We start from the raw sequence: 15,011 nt of genomic DNA, 5'->3' as shown, positions 1-15,011 counted from the left end.
ATTGCTGAGCTTAAAAGTCCGCAAACTCCGCATCAATCTCCTCATAGTAGTCGAAGAAGCCCTTGAACAACTTCACGCCCAGACCAGGATCCAGAGCTCCGGTGGTAGCGCGGATGCTGTGCATGCTCAGTTGCGGGATGCCGCAATCAATCGCGCGCATTCCAATGCGCGCGCTGGTCATAGGACCGATGGTACCACCGCTGCGAGAGTCGTTTCGAATCTGGAAGACTTGGAGGGTGGAACCACAGCGGGCGGCGACGCGCTTTATCAAAGCGTGGCTGACGCTGTCGGTGGTCATGTGGCCGTTCGAGTCGGTGGAGACTGTTACGCCGACGTTGAGGCGGGGTGCGTGGTTCTCGAGATATACATCAAGGAAGTTGGGATTGACGGCGTGAATGACATCCGATGAGACCAGGAAGCTGTTAGCAACAGTCTGAGAGAGAAGGTTGGGGCCGTATTTATCGGTTGCGAAGGCTTCAGTGATTCTTTCCATGATACTACTCATGAAGTTGGAGTTGGCTCCCTGACGAAGCAAACTACCAATCTCCTCGTCGTCAAACATGCCGACCATCTTCACTGTGCCGGTTGATGTGCTATCATCCGAAGCCAGAAGGGCCTGGTGGGCAGCGTAGCAGCAAAGCTTGTCATCAATACGACCAGCAAAGATCATGTCCTTCTCTAGACCACCAATCCGAGCAGGCTGAGTATCGAAAAGTTCAAGCTCCCACTCGAGGATAGAGCTATAATCCGTCACACCAAGCTCACTGGAAATGACCTTCACAAGCTTCTCAGGTTGAGTGGAAGCAAAGGTTCCGGCCTTGATATCGCTAGTCTCGCTCTTCTCAGGCTGCTCAAACAGATCTGAATTATCGATTCCAATAATCGGCACCATTTGAGTCTCCTTGTTGAACGGTCCCTGAGCAGGTGTACCGAAGTGCTCGGCGAGAGTAGGAATGCGCGCAATGGGCCAGTCCAGCTTGACCAGCTTGTTCTCAACCTTTCCGGTCTTGGAGTCGCGGATGAGAACACGGCCACCAATGCCAAGATCACGATCCCACCAGGTCTTACCCAGCGCGCCAGCATACGGAGCGACGGCAAGCTGCTGGAAGCCAGCCTTGTTGGGGAGCTTAGACACGGGCTTCAATTTGGCAGTGAGGGCATCGACGTGCCCCGCCACGATAGCCATTCCATTTCCACTCTTGTACTCCGAGCCAATGTTGAACGCAATCAGTGAGCTGCCATTGCGGGTGACATAAAACTTGCCGCCCCGCTTCAGCTCAGGCGTCCACACCGCACGTTCGGAGAGCTGCTTGTAGCCATGCTCCTCAAGTTCTGCGGCGAAACCCTTGACAGCGTGAAAGATTGTTGGATTCTCGGTCATAAACTCGCAGTAGGGCTTCGTGTAGGCCTCGGGCCGAAGGGGCTCGGGCTCCATGGCAGGGGCTCGTGCCGGAGCTCGGGGAGCTGGCACAGGTGCAGGTGCAGGGCGGCCGTAGGAGGATTCGGGAAGCTGGGCGGACATCTGGGAGGTCCAGGACCCGTCAAGGCCGTAAGCGTGTCGGCGAGTCATGGTGTATGTGTGGGAATGATTCTAGGTGAAAGAGTGTGTTGGAGTTGGAGATATGACTCGTGAGGGGAAAAGGCGGAGCTGCAGGTGGCTGGGGCCCCTTGCTTATCACCGAGTCCGGCTCATCGGGTCACGCGATAACGGGTGTGCCTGAGTTCGTCCGAGCTGCCTAATTACGTGGGTAATACAGAGAGCTAGAATCTGGGATTTAGTTCATCATTATATGATGTGTGAATATCTATATAACTTAAACATTGTATCACAGAATTCAGGGCACCCATTGAAGGATGCAAAGAGCGGTCTAGGAGGCGTTGATTATCCCACCGGAGCTCCGGGCTTATCAGCGAGCGGTATGTACCTGATGCTCACCTTGTCATGTTACCTCGTCAATCATCAATTGTCAAGGAGTTGCCTTCTAATACTAATGCAGGTGATCATTCTTATATTGGTGGTTCTCCAATCATCGTGGATCTGAAGAGTCAGGAAAGAGGTATTTTGATGGCGGAGTTGCGGATGTATATCTCTGCCGATAATGCGCCTTAGATCTCGTAGAGAGTTGACGTAATATACAGGAGCACTGACTTAGATCACCCTGCAGAAATTCACAAGAGGTTAGATACATTCCAAACTTCGTCTACGTTCACGTGAATACCAAATTCCAAGTTCACAGGGTTGATGTTCGTATCAAGGTATACAATTGACTGCCAAAGCGCGCTAGCTGTGTAGACCCCGGAATGATTCCACCAAGGTCCTGACTCATCCGCCTGTAGGCAGCCTCACTCAAAAGGTTGAATTTCTTTGTAGCAATCACTCTCATAGTCCGTAAATACTATTTGGAAGTCTGCGTCGTCAATTTTCCCCTTGGAAGTTGATTAAGTAAACCTATCTTATGAAGTCCTAGACCCCGCGCGTCAGCAGCTTAACCAGCCGGATGTCGAGACAGGCTGACTTATGACCACCAATAATGGGACTTGTGAACACGGATTGTTATTCATCTGTAACGGGGTGAACAATTGGCCACCCCAGGTTTTGCCGCTACAGGTTTGAGCCGAAGCCAAGTATCGGCTGCTGCCCAAGCTTGGCCTAGCGTGCCTAGCACCAAACAATTCATTCGACCAGGTTGAAGGAAGTAATCAGTTTCAAGGAACCAAATCCCGTTTGTATCCCGTCTGAGCGTCTTATTCAGCTGATATGTGATTGTCGCGACTGGACGAGGCGGGCCGACTTCATAGTGATGTCAGCGGTGAGCTATCCGAAGCTTTGGGAAATCTTGCTTCGAGTACGAATTTCCAAGTGCATCAATGAATCTGAGATACCACACTGTGATGACGCATATTTTACGCTCTCTATAAGTACTGCGACCCTTGCCACCAGCATGTCAAAAATCAAATCTCAATTTAGATTCAAAACTGCAAATTTCAACCTTTCAAATACGAGACGAGACAACAATGGCGTTCACGCAGGCTGCCAATTTGGTAGAAAAGGCGCTCGGCCACGATAACAATGCATCAATCACGACAGACGTGAGCAACTATGACAATGAGCATGGAATGGAGACTGGAGACTTAATTCAAGCGACGATCTGGGATGGCAAGAACCAGGTCAAACTTGGTATGGATATCTGGATATCCCCATATTTGTACCATATTAATAAGAACTGTGTTTCTAGTCAAAATGCCCATGCCTAGAGTTGCCGATCCGGGTGATGTGATCGTCAAGGTAACGGGTAGCACCATCTGTGGTAGCGATCTCCATTTGTATCATGGTAAGCTACCCCTTCAGAATAGGTGGATGGTAATCTCACGCGGCATCCTATAGGTGTCATTCCGCAGCTGCAGAAAGGGGATGTACTCGGCCACGAATGCTGTGGTGTGGTCGAGAGTGTAGGGCCTGAGGCCGATAAGGTCAAAGTCGGCGACCGAGTGGTGGTGTCGTTCCCCATCGCGTGCGGTGACTGCGGAAACTGCCAGAAAGAGCTCTTCTCGCAATGCGAAAGGACCAATGAAAACACCATTGAGAATGTACTCTATGGAAAACGGACAGCTGGTATGTTTGGGTATTCGCATTTCACGGGCGGCTTCGCCGGTGGCCAAGCCGAGTTTATTCGGGTGCCTTATGGCAATGTGAATCTGCTTCCGATTCCCGATGATGTCCCCGACGAGAAGGCTCTGTTCTTGTCTGATGTTTTGGCAACGTCTTGGCACTGTGTGGTGGACACTGGTGTCAAGAAAGGCGACGTGGTTGCCATCTGGGGCTCAGGACCCATTGGCCAAATGTGTGCCCAATTCAGCTTCTTCCATGGTGCCGATCGTGTCATCATGATCGATGGTGGCAATGGCGCCTGGCGACTGGACTATGTGAAAACCAAAGTACCCAAGGTCGAGACCCTTGACTTCACAAATCTTCCGAAAGGCGAATCCGTCACATCACAACTCAAGAAGATGGTTCATGGTGGACCCGATGTTGCCCTGGAGTGCGCAGCAGGCGAGTATGCAAAGGGATGGATGCACTACTTTGAGCAGATGCTGGGAATGGAGACTGATAGTTCAGAGATCCTTAACGAGATGATCACATCAGTCCGATCGTTCGGACGGGTGGGCGTAACTGGCATTTACGCAGCATATGTGAGTGACGATAAGTCAACCCTGTCAAGAGGCAAATTCTGACGCACGCAGACCAATCACTTCAACATCGGAGCCTTGATGGAGACTGGAGTACGCTTGATTGGAAACGGACAAGCCCCCGTGCACAAATACTGGAAACAATTGATGGAGCTCATCCAGAGTGGGCAACTTAACCCGTTAGACATGGTGACTCACCGTGTGCGCCTTGAGGATATGGAAAAAGTATACGCTGCATTTGATAAACGTGATCAGGGGATGCAGAAGATCTTCGTGCAGACCAGACACTCTGCTCCCCCCTCAGATGGCGCGCCGAAATTGACGGTGATGTGATCGGTTCCCGGCCGGCAAGTTTGAAACAACGTTTATTCGCCCTGGAGGATACCAGATTGTGGAGTTACCAATTCTAGCTAGTCCATATGCAACAGGCTCTTTCAATTATTATTTTGACAAGACACATACGTTCATTGAACTCGACTGAGATCTTCTCTCTTTCCTATGAGTCTCTAGCCCGAAGCCCGAAGGTTAAGCTGATCTTCGAGTCCAATCTACTTGCCACCCGGGAGTCTGCAGCCCTGGAAACCAGCCAAGCCCGACGTTGGCGGAAAGGATCATCAACTCGTCGACCCTTTCAATGCCACCGAGCCACGTTCACTCAATTACCGACCGGGCTGCAAATCCAAGGGCAGAAAGAACATTGAGCGTGAACAATTTTCTGTCCTATCCATCCGAGCCGTAGTTAGAGTCACATATTCGGAAGAATTTTTCTGAAATTGAGCCGAATGAATGATCCGTTTTTCGGCCCTCTTTCGGCTTGCGATGGGTAGAAAAGGATGGAGTGAGCCATTGATTGATAAGGGATTCGTAGATGTGGGGAAGCCAAGATGAAGAACCTAGGACGGCCGACCCAATGACGACAAATAATTGCGAGAGACTGGTCCGTGTCCACTGATGTAGACTGCCTCGCAGCATCATCCATCAACCACAGAACGTGGATCGGGGTCGCTTTTGCCCAAAGAGGAGCGCAAGAAGGTCGGCTAGCGTGATCAGATAAGATCAGAGCCCGAGAGCGGCGTTAGGGCTCGGCGGTACTTGTTTCCCAGCCTGTCGATCAGTACCAACAATGCTAGTCTCTTGGCTCAGGAAAAGAGATCTCGTAAGACATAGCCTAGCTGGTTGGCCGAATTGCCGTTTCTGCTAGGCAATGAACAGGCTCAATTTCGAACGAGGCGAGGGACGGGGTTGACCCATCCATGGACCAAGGATTAGACAGCCCATCACGGTCCTTACAGGTTCTGCGAAATTGTCCCTTTGCTCTTTTTTCTATTTGGAAAACCCAGGTTTTCTCGAGTACTGCTGAAAGTGGATGAGAAGGTAGAGTAGCTCAGCACATATTTACACTAGCTCAGAACTGGTCTTTCCCCAAACTGGTATTCACTACGACGGAGACGCTTATTGACGGGGGAAGGGAAAACCAGAGAAATCAGCGTCAGCCCACTCGTCAGTGCAGCTTGCCGGCCTCCACCCTTGCGTGCACACGGATCAGATAAAACCAAAAAATCAAGAATTCTCTCTCAGATGGATCTCTTTGCCCGTTGAGGATTAGCCAGCCCCGATTCGCACATCCGAAACCGGCATCATGTGAGCATAATCTAATCTGATCATCGCTCTTTTCTCTCTTCCCTTTCCCACTTGCCCCCCCCCCCAAACACCCGGAGCTACCTAAATTCTTCCCTTACCCGTGTCTATTGACTTCGGTTTATTCGGATCACCAAGCCGATTCCATTTATTTCCCGTTGCGTGGATCGTTCTCTCGCTTCTCGGCTTTATATGAGCGCACTTCCGTTCTTCCGACCGAGAAGGCCTGTGTGTGTCCCGAACCCGCCCGACCTCGTTGCCCCCCTCCAATATTCCCGCTAATTGGCAACTCAGTACCTGCGATTTCGCCATCACCATGGCCACGACAGGCGTGGCGATAACGCCTGCTCCCGCTATTGCTCCTGCACCTATTTTGGCTGCTCGACCCTCAATGACGCCGTCGGTGGCCCCGTCGCCTGGACCTGGCACTCCCGGCTCCATCACTACGAGAGAATGGGTTGTTCCCCCTCGACCAAAGCCCGGCCGCAAGCCAGCGACCGATACCCCTCCGACCAAGCGTAAGGCCCAAAACAGAGCTGCTCAGCGAGCCTTCCGTGAGCGCCGGGCTGCGCGAGTTCAAGAACTCGAGGAGCAGATCAAGGAGATCGAGGACGGCCACGACATTCGGATCGCTGCTTTCACCGAGCAGGTGAGCGATCTCTCGCGCGAGGTCGAGCAATGCCGGGAAGAGGTAGGCTGGTGGCGTGACCGATGCCTCGCGCTAGAGAAAGAGGTCTCCATCGAACGCAGTGCGAAGGAGGCTATCGTCAAGGAATTCCGAACTACCCTTTCGGGTTCAAGCAGCGCCAAGTCATCTTCCATTCCTGACTCCGTGCCTTTGCCACCTCGCAATCGCCCATCTACCCGAAGCACTCGCATTGAGGGCGTTGAGTCTACCGGTGCCGAACGTGACCGTGAAGAAGGCGGGGAGAACGTGCCATTGGGTTGCTCCAGCTGCTCCAACACACATTGCCAGTGTATTGAAGATGCTTTTGCCATGCCCAGTGATACCTTCGAGTCTACTCGTCCCAGACACCCGCCTCATGGGGTGGGCAGCCCGCAGCGAGAGCTTGCAGAGCCTCAAATAAAGCCCGACCCGGAGGAGATGGAGATCGACTTCACTTCTCGTTTCGCCGGCGCGCCCGCCCAGTCCAGCTCCCACACGCACATCAATGAAGTTTCCTCGCCACCCGTCGACCCATGCGGCTTCTGCCAGGACGGCACACCCTGCATCTGTGCCGAGATGGCCGCCCAGGAGCAGCAGCGTGGCCGCCGCAACTCTTTCGAGGCACCCCGCCTGGCTCCAATACAATCCATCTCACAGTTCACACCTCCTCCTTCCGAAAGCGATGTCCGCTCGGAAGTGACTCTTCCCCCTATCAGCCAAGCGACCAATCCCTGTGCCAACGGGCCGGGAACTTGTGCCCAATGCCAGTCCGATCCTCGCAGCACCCTTTTTTGCAAGACGCTGGCAGCCTCCCGGTCAGCGAGCGGAACTCCAGCGGGAGGAGGCTGCTGCGGTGGAAAGGGAACCGACGGGGGATGCTGCATGTCTCGAAATGCCCCCGCCACCCCGGCCACGCGTAGCAACCCCTCCATGCCTCCGCGGCCTGCCCCATCCAAGCCCTCTGCGCCCTCTGAGCTCACCCTAAGCTGCGCCGATGCTTTCACCACTCTTTCCCGCCACCCAAATTTCTCCAAGGCCTCCGACGACATCTCCTCCTGGCTACCGAAGCTGCACACCCTGCCGAACCCTCGTGATTTGGCCCTAGCCGAGCACAGCGGTCGAGCAGCGATGGAAGTCGAAGCCGCCAGTGTTATGGGTGTGCTCCGCTATTTCGACCGGCGCTTTGCGGAGAAATAAATCATTTTCCTTCATCTCCTCTTTTTGATTTCTGCATCGGGCTCTTCCCCTCTCAAACGGGGGCATTTTGATACCCACTTCCCCGATTGCTCCATGTACCATCATGCGGTCAGCCTTGGTTTCTTTACACACCTTCTTTCTTGTGATACTTGACGCCTCGAGGACTTATCCCACCCTCAAACTTGCTCCCTACACCCCCTAAAAGCATCCTTTCTATTTTTTATCTACTACCCTTCAATGTAACCTGGTTCACCATAGACTGGGATCACGGAGAGACTTGACGACCGATATGAACATGGTCTGTGGTTGGTTGTGTGGTTTGCTATTCCCATTCCACTCTTCCTAGACGTATAGGAGTTTGGCGTTTTTGTTCTTCGTGCAGTCATGTATACGCTGATTTGATGAAGTAAACGGAATTGTTATAAATCCTCTCAACTGATCCTATACTAAAGACATCTCATATTGCGAAAATTTTATTTGCTTTAGGAGAAAGTTTGGGTTCGTCAGTAATTAATGATTGCTATGTTAAGTGCAGTTTTATACAAAGAGCGAGACAAGCACGCTATTCGCCTGGCCCCGGATCCATTTCCCTGGGGTATACGATGTGAGCGGTGGGAGAAGGGGAGAGTCGAAGAAACATAAGCAGCGTAACAGAATAAATCCTCGGCCAGTGCCAGCAATGAGTACCAAGAGGAGAAGGGAAAGTGGAGGAAACACCAAGGCCAATCAAAACATCAATCAAGCGATGGTGCGTGATGTTTTGGGCATGGAGGATGGTCCCTTAGAACCGTCCACCGCTAGACCGCCCGTGGCCACCGCGCGTCGTTACTTCTTCCTCGCCGGCTCCGGACATCCCGCCCAGTATGCTGGCGCCCCAGATACCGGCGATACCCCACATCCCAACGCGCCAGCCGCGGTAGAGTCCTTGGATACCCTGACCCTGTTGGCGCTTCTGAAGCTGGCGTTGAGTGGTCGGCCGGCCGGTTGCTTGACTGATGCGCTCGAGGTCGGAGGGATTCGGGCTGACACCTTCTTCGTGGACGATGTGCCACATTGTCCCAATGATACCGCGGTAAGTCCGTGGGGTTGGGACGATGGTCTCGACATCGGAGGCATCGATTGATGCGGCGCGAATGCTGCCGCCCGAAGACTTCTGTCGCAGACTGAGGGAGGTGTACGTCGCAATTTGGGCGCGGCGGAGAACGGTCTCGAGAGGGAAGCGCACGGCTAGTTCGAGACCGGAGCTGAGGAAGGTGAACAGGTTCCACATGGACGGGTTGAGGAGAGGGTCGATTGACAAGTAGGATTTGAGGAAGAGTGGGGTCGACGTCATGATGAAGTTAGGAAGACTGGAGTGGAGAATGGTGATTGGGACGAGATGCTGCGGGACGGTGCAGTTGGGAGTAGGAAGCTCGCGAATGGCGCGTACGAGCGAGCGCGGGCCGTGTGTGGCGGGCGTGAGCATTAAGAATGTGCGTGCGGTATCAATGGGCGAAAGCACCAGTGCGGAGACGGATGACGAAATGAATGATAGGAGGAGGGTGACCAGGGGCGAAGATGCGGTCAATATGTCGGCTGTCATGGACGAAGAGATGTCTGCCTCTGGAAGGCCCACGATGGCTGAAAGCAAGCTACGAATGAAGGTGTTGAGAGTCGGGAGGAGGAGTGAGTAGATGAACGTGGCGTTTGAAGCTTTCCAAGGGGAGCTTGGTCCGCTCGTCGACCATAGTTGGGAAAGCACATCCATCAACGAGCTCGGATTCTTGATGGTGAGCGCATGTTTGGATGTTGCGGGGTCATCCGGACGAATGTAGCCACTGCGGTCGGTGATATAGTGTCGTCCCCTTCGTGACCGCGGGGTGGTCGGCGTGGATGTTGACGGGGCCGCTGAAGTGAAATAGGTGCTTTCATCGTCTGATGACTCGGACGCCTGCGCGGTTGTCAGCTTTCAGCTTTCGAGAGAATTTGGCAATACATGTCCGTACCGAGTCGTAGGAGCTACCACCAGGAGCCGGAGTCGACTTCCGAGCTTGGTCTTCGGTGGCATCTGGCACCACGTACACCTGGAGGATTGTTTTGGCAACATCAAAGGGCTGCGCGGTGAGGACTTGAGTGTAGCGGACAAGAGCTCGGTTCACGGCATCCCGAACCCAGTCGGACACGGACGGCGAGGCGTCCAGATAGTCTCCATAGTCGAGGTCCGGGATGAAGTCACGCGCGCTGCTGCCAAACACATGGGCGGACGGAGCGGGTTCCTGTGTAGTGTTGGGCGATAGTCCCGTCTGGGGAATATAATAGGGCCGCAAGGGATTGATCCCTTCACGAGAGGCCATGGTGGGTTGGGTTGGGTTCGGGGATAAAAGGGAAGCTCGGGAAAGACGAGGAGTCTCCGAGTAGCTTTGTCAGTCTTTTTTTTTCTTCCGCGGTAATTGGCCCAAGCCTCTCTCTCCTCCGCTGCCCCAGATCCTTTTCCCACCTCTTCTCTTTGCTTTTCTCTTTTGATTATTTCCCTTTAATTAATCTTCTGAGAATGGCGCTTTGGAGAGAATTCGGCCAACAATTGCGCCGCGCCGTGCCCAAGGCCACCGGAGAGCTGTGCCTGGCTCAATCACGGAGATACATCAGTCGCTCACCGAAGACGGCAGGAGTCGCAAACTCGAGCCGGTGGATGTCCGCACAGAAGAGCCTTCGATCGTCATCGCATGGGTGGAAATTGGCACAGCGCTCCTTCTCCGCCACAGCACATGTTGCCCACGGGCACATTACGCCGCCCAAGCCCGGCGAGGAGTGAGTTTCCCAGAATCGCGGTCAATAAACACATCAAGCTTACGATGTTCGGCAATAGGATCAACATCACATTTGTTGAGAAAGACGGGAACGAAGTAAAATTGCAGGTCGCGGCGGGTGACAACCTACTAGATATTGCGCAGGCGAACGACTTGGAGATGGAAGGTATGTCAAAGTCGCGTATCGTAGCATTTAGACGTGGGGTACAAATTTCTAACAAAATTGGTTTTGATAGGTGCCTGCGGTGGCTCTTGTGCCTGCTCGACCTGCCATGTGATCGTGGAAGACCCGGACATGTTTGATAAAATGGGGGAGCCCTCAGATGACGAGAACGACATGTTGGATCTGGCCTTTGGCTTGACCGAGACATCCCGATTAGGATGCCAGGTGGTTGTGACCAAGGACATGGATGGAATGGTTCTCAAGCTGCCTACGATGACAAGGAATCTCCAGGCGAGCGACTTTGAGTCGAAATAAGGACTGGAAACAGCCTCTACAGTCCATTAGGACTCTGTACCATTTGCATTGAAAATTTTCAAGCAGACTTGAAAGATACCGAATGAAATTCCTCCTGTACTATTTGGACAATGCTCATTTCCTATTCAGCAAGCCTTTAACAAACCCGAATCGCCCTTCCTTGGATTCTTTGCCCGATCCTGCTGTCTTTCCTGGTTTAGATAGCCTACGCAGCTCTCCCAGCATTCCGAAGGCACTAGCGACAATCATGGTTTCAATTTCGGGCTTCAGATCACCGGCCAGGAGAAGCACGCCCTCGCTATATGGCAATGGCAGCGAGACTCCATCCCCGATGTGGTGATATATAGCCTGGATCTCATGATCCGAAGGAAGATCTGGCTGGGTGCGATCTTCAGTTGACTGCATCCCCCTGACGCGCACAAGAGTATATCGTAAACGCCCATATGGGATCGGATGCATCTGCCATTCAAAATATGCCTTCTCTTCCTCCGGAGGCTGAAAAGCGAAGTAAGGATGCACGAAGACGGTCTTTCGCCATGTGAGTGGTGCGATGGGATAAGACATTGTCATCGTGGTAGGCCTCTCTGCCATAGTAGTGTCTTCTTGTCGCTTCATTGTGATAGTAGTGGCCTTGCTGACAGCTTCACTGCTTGCACTATGCTTCCTGTCAGCCTCTTTTCCGATTTGATTGAGTGGGACAATAAACATACACATCTGTCTCCACGAGTACCGGACAGGACTTGGAAGATGACGGGGTTACCATTATCGAAGTCAAAGGAGTGCCACTGTCGCCCGCCTTGACGAAGTGCACGTTGTAGAATATTTCGTTCTCATAGGGAGTCGCTATCCCATCACCAATCATTTGCGGTTTAGGGATCTTTCCCAAAGACACTGCATACGAAGCCGTTCCCATCACACGATTGCCCACGGTATCCTTATATTGGCCGGTGACCTCATGAATAGAATGATGGGATGTGGTTCCGTCATGATAGGGGATGTACAATACTCGAGTAAGATGGGCAGGAGTCGAGGAGCCAATATCGGCAACACTACGCTCTTCTTGATTCCTCGCAGAGACGGTTTCCCAGCCACCTGTACATTCACTCATTCTTGCTTCCCAGTGGAGATAGTTGCTTGAAGGTCGAGTTTCGCGGACTTGTGCTTACGAGGAGAGGGAGCGGGATATTCTCGGGCGCCGGGCTGAATTTATATCGAGGCTCGTGTAGATGCGGGTGATGCGGGCCCCCGTCTTGAACCAGGTGATAACTCTGAGGGGGGCGAAGCTCGTATTATCAGCCCGAAAGTACTCATGCCACGGGGATAAACTGCGCCTTGTACGAATTGAACTAGACTGATTTCATTCGACATTTATGATCACGAGGCGATATTAAAGTGAACGAACTAACGAGGGAACTCTTCGCATTTAGCCTAGGTTCGAACTGGCATTTGTTTAGGGGAAGGTAAGTGCCCGATTGCGACGTTATCCCGAGGTAACCTTACGCCTTAAGCTCCCGGAGCCTCCCAACTTCGAACCCGGAACTTACTGAATACCCGCAGACCCTGCAATTCTCTATTCAGCTTGCCGGGGCACATTGCTGCTCGATCTAGCACCTACTTTTACATCATGTGCAACATACGATGTCCAGAGAGGGTCAGAAGATGTCTTCATTCCTACGACTCGGGTGTTATCCAGCTGAATCTGGGATCCACAAGCTTAGAGTCTAACCGCCCTAGGTTTCATTAGCCGACCACTCTATCATCGAAACCAAGTTTGCTCCAAATTGGCGGATGGCACTCAAAAAATTCACGATTACTTGCGCCCTATACCCCCGCTCTCCCCACTCATGACGGAATCTCGTAGGCTTCAAAGTGCGCCATGAAAGGGAGAGGGCCGTCGATGTTGCCTGCTACACAATAGCTCTTCGTTGCGGAGCCAACTGGGGTTTAGATTAGATAAATCAACGGGATGCAATTCATAACATATAACCCTGAAAGCCAGTTCTGCGTAGCTTTTGCTCTTTGTTTACTGCAATGTTCGACAACTGTACAAGACTACCACTTCGAAAACAGACATATTTGGACTTAAAGAATGACACATGGCATATTTTTGATGCTCTTGATCACCCTTCTCAAGGCCACTTTCGTTTCTGCGAAAGTCGTGCTCATGTCACGGACCCACCGAGATTATCGCGCAAACAGCCACCACGTCGTGCTACGATGGCCACAGCTGTGCAGGTTCTAAGCTGCGTAGATAAAATTTATCGGGTCCTTACTCAACACGGGTGTAGCTTCCCGATATAGCCATTCCTAGAGGTGTTGGGCATAGATCTAGACTGAACGAAAGAAATGGGTGGCGTGTTCAGAGAGGGCAATTGGGTTCATAGGGATGGTGATTCTCATATGCGGTGCCCCTAGGAGATAAATCAAACAGAAAAAACATCAGTTGATATGAAAATAGACAAGAAATCGAGGTTCGGGTCAGGGAGCAGGATCAGGCAGCTTGTGGTAGACTGGCATCAATGGGAAGAAATGCCATATCTTAGCGAGATATCAAGAGAAAATTCCTGCATTTCCCTCTTGGTTTGGTGTATAGTCGACTTCAAGACCAGCAGAGAACCACAATTTGCATAGGTAACGTCGAGCTCAGGCTGTCGATGCCTAACACAGGAAAAAATAGTATCATTACCCACCGTGTTGTTTATATTGAACTAACCCCCAGTAGACAGGCTGCGATACATTGGCAGACGGGTGAATGGGGATTCTAAGAGATAGTTACAGACCGACCATTTTTGCAGGCGAGTCCTTTGATTACAGATTTTGCGGAATAGTTTGATGTTCGATTTGGAGAAGAGAGCATTTCTTAGTCCAAATCTGAAGTTTGGCTTACTTTTTCTTCCAGGCAGCCCTGCAGATTGAACTTATTTGGTCTGCCCTTGTTTAATGGCAAACACAGCAAAGAGAGACTATCAGGAAATTCACAGGCCCTGGATTTACTAGGTACAATGTAGAAGAATCAAATAAGATACAGTATCCCAACGCCGAAAAACATGCCATAGACATTCATGCGCCTTTCCAAGGTTCACTTTTTAAGCCTCTTCGATGTTCAACGGCTTTCCCTTCTTGCCATTGATCAGCTCAAGGAATCCTTGCTTGCTGACCTCGTTAACGGCCTTCTCCCGCTCTCCCAAACCAACAGTTCCCTTCTGGCGCTCGCCCTTGGCAGCCTCCTCACCCCGAACTTGCGCCGCGCGCACAGCATTGAACAGCTTAACGACACCACGCTGCGCCATTTTGCGCAGACGCTTCTCATCCTCGGCAACATCACCAGCTAGGCCGCTCTCAATACCCAGCACATCACGGACACGGCCGCGATCCAACTCTTCCTTCTTCTCTGCGCGCATCTTGGCGCGCGCGGCATTGTCGAGTTTCTGCTCAGCGTGTTCACTACTGAGCTGAGCCGCATATTTGCTTCGCGACAGGACGGGATCGGCTCTGGCGGATGACGGGAGCTTGGTGGACAGAATCTTGGAAATAGAGGTTGAGAAGGCGGCGGGATCGTTACGCTTAGCGACAGGTCGGCCTTTGGCTCCTCCCGCCTCTGACATGGGCTCGTCGGAGAATTCTCCATCTTCGGAACCAGAGGCATCATTGTCCTCGTCGTCGTTCATTTCATCGTCACTTGCTTCGTTGTCATCGCTGGACTCTTTGGCTTCGGCTTCGGCTTCAGGACTGGCTTTTTGTTTTGGCGCAGACACAGTCTTGGCCTTCTTGGACAATCTGGCCTCAATAGCAGCGCGTCCTTTCAATTTGACGCCTCCATCCTCTTCTTCGTCGGAATCAGCAAGATTGACAGCCTTGAAGCCATCCTGCTCATCTTCTTCGTCTTCGGAGCTGCTGTGATAGAAAGCTTGCTTGCGGAACTTCTTGGGGCGGGCAGTCTTGCCCTTCATGCCATCAGCGACCTTGCGCTTCTTCGAGTAGGAGCCGACCATCTTGGAACGACTAGAAAATAACAAAAAGCTGGGGGAAAGACAGTTTCTAAGCGCAGAGATCACTT

The 15,011-nt window shown here is 52.2% G+C and overlaps 7 protein-coding genes across 7 annotated transcripts; 3 read left to right on the top strand and 4 right to left on the bottom strand.

Annotated features, from left to right (window-relative positions):
* Positions 1–10: 10 nt before the first annotated feature.
* On the bottom strand, positions 11–1,570 carry N7477_007736 (M18 family aminopeptidase; the record flags this gene model as incomplete). The annotated part of the gene is made up of 1 exon (XM_056969399.1): positions 11–1,570. The coding sequence occupies one exon, from the start codon at positions 1,568–1,570 to the stop codon at positions 11–13; it is 1,560 nt and encodes a 519-aa protein (XP_056819431.1).
* A 1,445-nt stretch (positions 1,571–3,015) lies between these two features.
* N7477_007735 (zinc-dependent alcohol dehydrogenase) lies at positions 3,016–4,521 on the top strand (the record flags this gene model as incomplete). The annotated part of the gene is made up of 4 exons (XM_056969398.1): positions 3,016–3,178; positions 3,237–3,332; positions 3,386–4,191; positions 4,243–4,521. The coding sequence occupies 4 exons, from the start codon at positions 3,016–3,018 to the stop codon at positions 4,519–4,521; spliced, it is 1,344 nt and encodes a 447-aa protein (XP_056819430.1).
* Positions 4,522–6,142: 1,621 nt separating this feature from the next.
* Positions 6,143–7,690, top strand: hapX (bZIP transcription factor HapX; the record flags this gene model as incomplete). Its single annotated transcript, XM_056969397.1, has 1 exon — positions 6,143–7,690. The coding sequence occupies one exon, from the start codon at positions 6,143–6,145 to the stop codon at positions 7,688–7,690; it is 1,548 nt and encodes a 515-aa protein (XP_056819429.1).
* A 781-nt stretch (positions 7,691–8,471) lies between these two features.
* Positions 8,472–10,023, bottom strand: N7477_007733 (mitofusin complex protein UGO1; the record flags this gene model as incomplete). The annotated part of the gene is made up of 2 exons (XM_056969396.1): positions 8,472–9,620; positions 9,676–10,023. 2 exons carry the CDS (start codon positions 10,021–10,023, stop codon positions 8,472–8,474), a joined length of 1,497 nt encoding a protein of 498 aa, XP_056819428.1.
* A 197-nt stretch (positions 10,024–10,220) lies between these two features.
* N7477_007732 (ferredoxin family 2Fe-2S iron-sulfur cluster binding protein) lies at positions 10,221–10,954 on the top strand (the record flags this gene model as incomplete). The annotated part of the gene is made up of 3 exons (XM_056969395.1): positions 10,221–10,477; positions 10,536–10,642; positions 10,713–10,954. 3 exons carry the CDS (start codon positions 10,221–10,223, stop codon positions 10,952–10,954), a joined length of 606 nt encoding a protein of 201 aa, XP_056819427.1.
* A 114-nt stretch (positions 10,955–11,068) lies between these two features.
* On the bottom strand, positions 11,069–12,062 carry N7477_007731 (uncharacterized protein; the record flags this gene model as incomplete). Its single annotated transcript, XM_056969394.1, has 2 exons — positions 11,069–11,609; positions 11,665–12,062. The coding sequence occupies 2 exons, from the start codon at positions 12,060–12,062 to the stop codon at positions 11,069–11,071; spliced, it is 939 nt and encodes a 312-aa protein (XP_056819426.1).
* A 1,978-nt stretch (positions 12,063–14,040) lies between these two features.
* Positions 14,041–14,946, bottom strand: N7477_007730 (rRNA-processing protein RRP15; the record flags this gene model as incomplete). Its single annotated transcript, XM_056969393.1, has 1 exon — positions 14,041–14,946. One exon carries the CDS (start codon positions 14,944–14,946, stop codon positions 14,041–14,043), a length of 906 nt encoding a protein of 301 aa, XP_056819425.1.
* Positions 14,947–15,011: the final 65 nt, after the last annotated feature.

The sequence above is a fragment of the Penicillium maclennaniae genome, assembly GCF_028827695.1.
Source record: "Penicillium maclennaniae strain IBT 15551 chromosome Unknown utg000007l:1.0-4884863.0:1.0-4888362.0, whole genome shotgun sequence".
NCBI classification, from domain to species: domain Eukaryota; kingdom Fungi; phylum Ascomycota; class Eurotiomycetes; order Eurotiales; family Aspergillaceae; genus Penicillium; species Penicillium maclennaniae.
This window is presented reverse-complemented; position numbering and strand designations above follow the sequence as displayed.